The 7,597-nt window shown below is 37.5% G+C and overlaps 1 protein-coding gene across 1 annotated transcript in view; it reads left to right on the top strand.

Annotated features, from left to right (window-relative positions):
- The window catches only part of LOC106526362 (ephrin type-A receptor 4), a 13,474-nt gene extending 6,479 nt beyond the window's left edge, over positions 1-6,995 (top strand). Inside the window, exons 3-4 of the mRNA XM_014020953.1 lie at positions 4,097-4,252; positions 6,655-6,995. Of these exons, the coding sequence (XP_013876407.1) occupies positions 4,097-4,252; positions 6,655-6,995 (497 nt within the window). The remainder of the gene's footprint in view (positions 1-4,096; positions 4,253-6,654) is intronic.
- Positions 6,996-7,597: the final 602 nt, after the last annotated feature.

Raw genomic sequence — 7,597 nt, forward strand, 5'->3', positions numbered from 1 at the left:
GAGTAAGAGCAGACCACATGATGCTGTCAAGAGTCTTGATTTGTTCTTTTCCCCTCCACTGGTGAAGGTGGGATTGAACTTTCCTCTTATTATGTTTTCTTTCTTTAACCCAAACTTCACAGAATCTGTTAACCTAATAAAAGAAAAAAAACTTAGCACATGTATGTGGGGGTGGGGTCCCGGTTTGAGTGCTGTGTGTATGTGTGTGTGTGTGTGTGTGAAGGGGGTGTTGTCTGCGGGAAGTTTAGGGAAGAGGGAGAAGAGGAGGAAGGTTTGAAAACACCTCAGGCTCTGAGATGTAAAAAAAACATTCAAGCTGCAGTTTTTCAACTAATCTGCAAGATTTTCTTCATTCGTGATGAATTTTATGTACTTCATGACAATCATGACATGTATGAACATTGTGTCGAATGGGAACTTATCTTAGGGTATTCACAGTTTTATCTTGACATTTCTCAGAGAATATTTTTGAACATAAAATCTGATGCAGTGTTTGGTCCATGTCTATGAGGTAAGGTTACTATCAAAAAGAATTGTATGCGTAAGAGTCTARATTTGTACAGTTAAGTCAATAAAMATGCATAAATTTCAGATTTGTATTTGTATTCATGTAAAATYGAATATGTTGTCTGTGAGAATAGGTTTATAAGTTAAGAATACATGACAAATTTACAACTTTGCAACAATACAAGTAAGAATCACAAATTTACAAGGACAATTCTTCTAACCTGAGGAACTGTCAAAATAATGTTATGCATCGAACACTGGAAAGATCGACCAAACATCTGAACACACGATGGCCAACAGGTGCAAATGCGCAGTAAACAGCTAACAGTAAATGCTTTGAAAATGGGGAAAAAATAACGAAAATGAAAGAAAAAACATTGCAAAGAAAATAAACGATGAATTCATAAAACCTACTGCATTTTAGAGAAATGATGCAAATTCAAAAACACATAATGGAACAATTTATAATTARTATTATTTTGACAGCTCCTCAGGGTAAAAGAAATGTCCTTGTAAATTTGAGATTCGTACTTGTATTGTTGTAAAATTGTAACTTTGTAACTTGTAGTAGTAAATCCTAAGCTTGTGTTCTCACATAAAATTTAATTTTACATGCATACAAATACAAATCTTAAATTTATACACGTTTATTGGCTTTAATGTAAAAATTTAGACTCTACAATTATTTTAATAGTATCCTTACACCATATTGTTGAGAAATAACAACAACAAAAAAAATCCAGTCATTTTCTGATGCATGTTTTCAGGAAATCTTTCTGATAAAACTATTATTAGGCAGCAACTCATTTCCTGTTTTAGGAAGGAAAAAAAACAGCTCATGACTTTCACATCTCCTTTCTACTATTTTCTTCCTTTTTATTCTGACTTAACAGCATTTTTTTATTTGGGAAACTTTATAAAGATTTTTTTCCAACTTATTCACTATTTTATAATTATTCCTAAAATAACCAAAAAAATGCAACTCACTGCATTTTTTTATGTTTTTTCCCCCTGAGCTATGATTATCTTCAGCCATCTTCTATTGTTAGGGYACAACAATGTTTTATTGTTTGGAAATGTACAAATACGTTCAAGTACTTACAGGGACTGAACCAGCTTAAAGTAAGAAAAATACAATTTTAAATGAACATAATAAATATTTTGTACTGTTTCAGCTTTTCCTTAAAGATTTAGCCTGGCCGTTGCCTTCCTATACAATTTTGCTTGATTCTCATCTCCCTTTTCTGCTCTATTTGGGCTTTCTCCCTTTGACATGAATTTCTTCRGTAAAATTTTAACAAAGCCGATCAGCGAACAGAAGGAAGAGTGAATGATGATGTTGATTTTCTGCACTGTTTTAGTCTGCCTGTGGTGGAGGAAGTTGAATGGAGCCATTCTGTCYGTGTTGACAAGGCTTCCAAATTAAATTAAATTTGTCTCACAAAGCCTGCAGAACTGCAGCCATCTCGTTTGGCTCAGTRTTTCTCTCTTTCCRGTAGGGGATGTTTGTTTACAACAAACAATTTCCGGTTAGCTTCTTAGCTTAGCTTCCTTCATGGTCAAGCTGGCGCACTACGTCATGGCCAACCATTAGTAATTGGGTAAAACAGAGCCAATTATTTTAAAACTTCGCCTTCAGCAAGAAATTGTTTCTCAATAGCTAAGAGTCCAGACCCTTTGTAGCGAAGCGAAGAACAAGGGGCTGGTTTTTACCAGGCTAACAAAGTTAGCAACATTGTGAAATACAATGTTCTCATAATACAGAGTTTTTGGCAAAAAAAAAAATTAAACAGCAAACGGTTACACTCATTACTGTCACAGTGTGGCTGTTTCTGCGTGTTCATGCTGTGGATGTGCACTTTGTCACAGTGTAGTTGATGTTTTATCCCRTTGTGTCTGTGGTCTGAGTTTTCTATCTCTCTGTGTAGTTTCTGTCTTTATTCTTTATTCACCTGCATTTACTCCTGTGATTAGTTTTTCCAAAAGTCAGTTTTGCCGCAGGTGTGTCCACTTGTTGTGATYAGYCCCGTRTGTTTACAAAGTCTTGGTTCTCCCGAGTGTCAGAGCATTGTCTTCTCTACYGGTTCACGGTTAGGTGTTGGTCTCTCCCTCCTCAATTTTTTCCCTTTTTGTGTCCTCTTAACCTGTGAGTACTACCTGTTAAAGTAGCAAGYTCATGTTCCAGATGTTTTTGAGACCTGCAAGTTTTTGTTAAAAACCTTTTTCTCAACTCCCTGCATTTTGAGTGACACYCCCTGCCCTTGACAGAGGCCCATCCTGACAATTACAAAGACTGTTGACACTATTTATATATTTCTAATTTGAATGTGTCGTGACAAGATGGGCAGAAAACACGTTGAAAGGATGTTAAATAGACAAAAAGTCTTGCGAGTATGGTCGTAAAATCATTTATTAAATGGGCAGACATAAAACAGAAAACAATCAGAGAAGTCCGTCAGATGTGGCCGTCCGATCATAAATTATTATATCGTAAGAAAGTTATTTTGTTAATATTTGTTGTTCTTTGATTATGAAATCCAAAAATCCTCTTTACAAACGAGATCTAGTTTTTGCAAAGCTATGGTGTGCTCTTCACTTGTTCCATTTGCCATACAGTGCATCTGGACGTTGTATACACACTGGATTCATAGTATTCCTAAATGAATGCAGTTTGAAGGTTCATGYATAGAAAAGGCCAAGTCTAAGTTAATAAATCTGATAAACCTTGTTGGTGCAAACCATGAGTTGAAGTTATGTGGCTCAGCTGAATCAAAATGCATAGTTTTATAAACTATGACATAAAATAGAACTTCAACATAACAGTAGCCTCTCACTAAGGTGGCATTTGGGAGCATGATTTGTTCTATAAATGTTATTCTCAAGTCAGTTCTTAAAAAGAAAACACTGGATGATAAAATACTCCAAAGAATCTGAAGTTGAGGTCATACACATAAAAGTTTCAGATTATCTTGAAGCTCTCACACAATATAAATTTATTTCTAAAGAACAAGTCATTTTTTGCCAACAGGACTGTATTGTTGAAAAGTGATGAAAAGAAGTTCAATCCATAACGGAGCTATTCTGGAAATGATGGCTCTTTTTATTTGTCTGATGTTTTACCAAAATACTTTTTAATCACTGGACAAGTTTTAATGAAAGTCTTAGACAGTAATCATTGCAGGTCCAATGACCTTTTGTAGTCAACCCAATTCAAGATGGTCACCACAGCTACTTGACATTAGACAACACAAACAATGCTCTGTCAATTTTACAGATTTAAGAAATACTTCTACTTATTTAAAATTCATTCAGTGGTTCATGAGATATTTAGCTAACAACTCTGACTCCAACATTTATTGATAACTTTTAATGCAAAAATTTAGGCTTGTCTTGAAGTATGAGTTGATCACGCTCAGCTATTTAATCTCAAAATCTTTCAAATTAACAGAGTTTTAGTTATTATGTTGTGTAAGGTCAGTTAGCTGTGGCAGCCAGCTTGAGCTGGGTTGGCTTCAAATGTTAATTAGTTCATCCACTGATGTTTTTTCCATGCAAGTTTCATTTAACAGTGAATATTTTGCCTCTTCAGTCTGTAGGATAGGATACTATAAATCAGCCAATGAGAGCAAAGGATGCCAGTTGTGCCCACCAAACACCTGGACCCAGAAGGAGGGATCAGAGAGGTGTGAGTGTCAGCAGGGATTTGGTCACTTGCCAACTGACCCCTATGAGCTAGGATGCACAAGTAAGTTTTGTTTCATCTCCATGAGCTGGGTCTTTCAGCTCCTACTGGTTTAAGTTTAGCCTGCTATTCTTTGAAAACTTGTGCTGACATGGCTGATGCATCACTTGATGCCGCACCATTTTCAGTTTTCATCTGCTTCCATCAAGGATCTCTTTTTTGAGCCACTGGGCAGCAGTGGCTCAGAAGGTCGGGAGTTTGTCCTGTAACTGGTGGATTGAAGGTTCAAACTCCCGCTCTGTCTCAGTCGTTGTGTCCTTGGGCAAAACACTTCATYTGTCTTGCTTGCTGGTGGTGGTCAGAGGGCCCAACGGGATCGATGCACAGCAGCCCTTCCTCTGTCAGTGTGCCCCAGGACAGCTGTGGCTAAAATGTATCTTACCACTATCAATGTGTGAATATCTGTAGTGTAAAGCAGTGTTTCCCAAAGTTGGGGTCGGGACCCAAAGTGGGGTCCCGAAACATCAAGGTTGGGTCCTGAAAAGATTTTCTGAATTAATTACATTTTGCCTTAGTTGTTACAACGGAGAGAGGTTAGTATATTTAAAATGGATAAATGTAGTATAAAAATATTGTTACTATGCCCGTGTATTGTTGACCTGATACAAATGTTTATCATCCAAAAATTGCTGGGGCACAGGTCTCTGCTACTGTTATTTTGTGGGTCAAAAACTGAAAAGTTTGGGAACCACTGCACTTTGGTTCCCAAAGTTGGGCTTGGGACCCAAATATGGGTCATAAAGCACCTTGGATAATCTCCAGAAATCAATTTAAAGGGTAATTTAAAAATTGCTGATGTAATATTTTCCCTATAATTATTACAAAAACACAAAATAAGTAAAAATAAGTATTTATATTTGTGTATAGGCTGTTTATGTTGTCAGAAAGCCTGTGTTTTTGTGGTTATTAACAAAGTTCGTGTTCTCAGACCAGTAATATTTGGGGTCACAAGTTTTTGCCATGGATATTTTGTGGGTCAGAAGACAAAAAGTTTGGGAACCACTGGTGTAAAGCACTTTGGTGTCTGTAGGGACTTGATACAGTGCTATTTAAAGGCACAGTGTGTAAGATTTTGTCAATTCTTTTAGCCGAAATTGAGATAATCACTAATGACAATAACAAAAACCATGTCTAATCATCGCAGACAAAGACCTTGTTTTATTATTTTTACCTTATAAAAATCTGTTTACATCTCCATGGTCGTGGGTCGCCACTACAGGCAGCCGCCATCTTGCACCGCCATCTTGTCTACGAAGGCTCATGAAGGACAAACTGCGGTGGCGGCGTCTAAAACGGTTTTAGTTGTAATAATATAAATGTAATATTTGTCATTGTAGCTGGGATAATTTTACTTATTAAAGCTCATAATCTTACCACTTGAAACATCACTAGCCGTGAAGCTGCTGGTAGACATCGCGGTTGGAATTATCAAAGGTTTTTGACACCTGAGAGACACCGTAGCAACTCCTTTGTGTTTGGAAGCGGAGGTGGGGGTGGGGGGAGGACCAGGGAGGATAATTCAACCACTCAACCACTAGATGTCGCTGAAAACAACAAATCCTACACACTGTGCCTTTAATTTTTAAACCGTTCCATTTCTGTGATTACAGCTATGCTAGGAATGAAAGAATCAGGCCGTTACAGAGTAAGTTTATTTAAGTTACAAYGCTAGACAGGGGTACTAGTTCTCTCATGCTTATCACATGCTACCAGAAAGCAAAAGAAGCCAGGTGATAAGGTTATTGTCTGTATGTGTTCATTTGTTGATCGTATTACCAAAAATATTTAATTAACTACTGAGCAAATTTTGATGTCGCTGAAAACAACAAATCCTACACACTGTGCCTTTAAGTTCAGGTCATTTATTTATTCATTTGTTTGTTTTGATTCATACCCCAGGTATAGGTGAGTGTTAAAACATACTGTAAACAAACCAGTTAACTCAGAAATATGTTTTCCCCCTCCAGGTTCTCTCTCCTTCTTCATCTCAACTATTATTTTTTTCCATCCTTTCCTCTGTCTCACCTGCCTGCATGTTTCCTTCTCTCTGTCTGTATTTCTCATTTTCTCCACCTGTTTCTATCACCTTCTTCGTCATTTTCTCTGTCTCCAACACTTGACCACTACAGCAAAGACTGCAAAATCTGCGCATGTAAACCAGAAAGCGCTCAATAAGATTTTAAGTTGTGATCTCTGTTTTGGCATTAAGTCCAAGTCCCCATACGACATCATGGACCCTGGTTTGCCTAGTAGTGACCTCTGATCTAGTTTATTAAATTAAAGACGTGGTCCTTAGTGTATACAGCTGATTATTTTTGATGCTAACAGAAGCATGTTCATTTGTTTTTACTTGTTTAATTTGCAGAATTGATTTGAGTTTTAATTGGATGTTTTGTTTCTCACAGAACCACCGTCTCCTCCTGTGAATCTAACAGTTGTTCATCATAACAGTTCATCATTGTGGGTGGCGTGGGACCCTCCTCTTGATTGGGGGGGCAGGAAGGAGCTGACATATCGTGTCATGTGTGAGAAAAAAGCAGAAGCTGTCAGTCAGTGGGAGGCATGTGAAGACAGGGTTGTTTTCCTGCCAGACTCAGAAGGGCTGACAGTTACCTCCATCAACATAACACAACTGAACCCAGAGTACGACTACAGACTGTCAGTGCGCTCCTGCAATGATTTATCCACCCTGCAGGCTGGACCACACTCATCAACTGCTACCATCGTTATTCACAGAAGTAATTGACTCTTCATCTTAGCMCATAACACAATGCAGAACTGATTAGCTGTTCTTATGTGAAACTTAAATCAGCTATCACATCATCATTTTCCTGTTTATAATTTCATTCATATGATTCTTGGACATTATTTACTTGAGCATATCTTCAGCTTTTTCAACCTTTCATGTTTTAATATGYTCACCTCATTAGGACTTTGCTGAAATTTACTGAATTAGCTGAAACTACACCCACCTGAACAACACGGTGGCTTATTTGGCAAAGCTGTTGCCTCTAAGCAAGAAGTTTGTTGGATCAAATCCTGTCTGTGGACAGTTCTCTGTAGAGTTTGCATGTTCTCTCTATGCATGTGTGGGTTTTCTCCGGGTACGTTGGTTTCCTCCCACGGACCAAAAACATGAACATTAGTCTAATGGGGACCCCCACTCAGACTAGTTTTATAACTCTAGTTATGTGTTTGCTTCACAATGGTGTGCATACAAACTCTCATAGCAGCTTCAAAGTGTGCTGGATAATATGTGTTTAACAGTGTTGTATAAAGTACCACAAAGTGATACTTGAGTAAAAGTACAAGTATCTTGCCAAAAAATTACTTTGGTAAAAGTTGAAG

The sequence above is a fragment of the Austrofundulus limnaeus genome, unplaced genomic scaffold (genome assembly GCF_001266775.1).
Source record: "Austrofundulus limnaeus strain Quisiro unplaced genomic scaffold, Austrofundulus_limnaeus-1.0 Scaffold274, whole genome shotgun sequence".
NCBI lineage: Eukaryota > Metazoa > Chordata > Actinopteri > Cyprinodontiformes > Rivulidae > Austrofundulus > Austrofundulus limnaeus.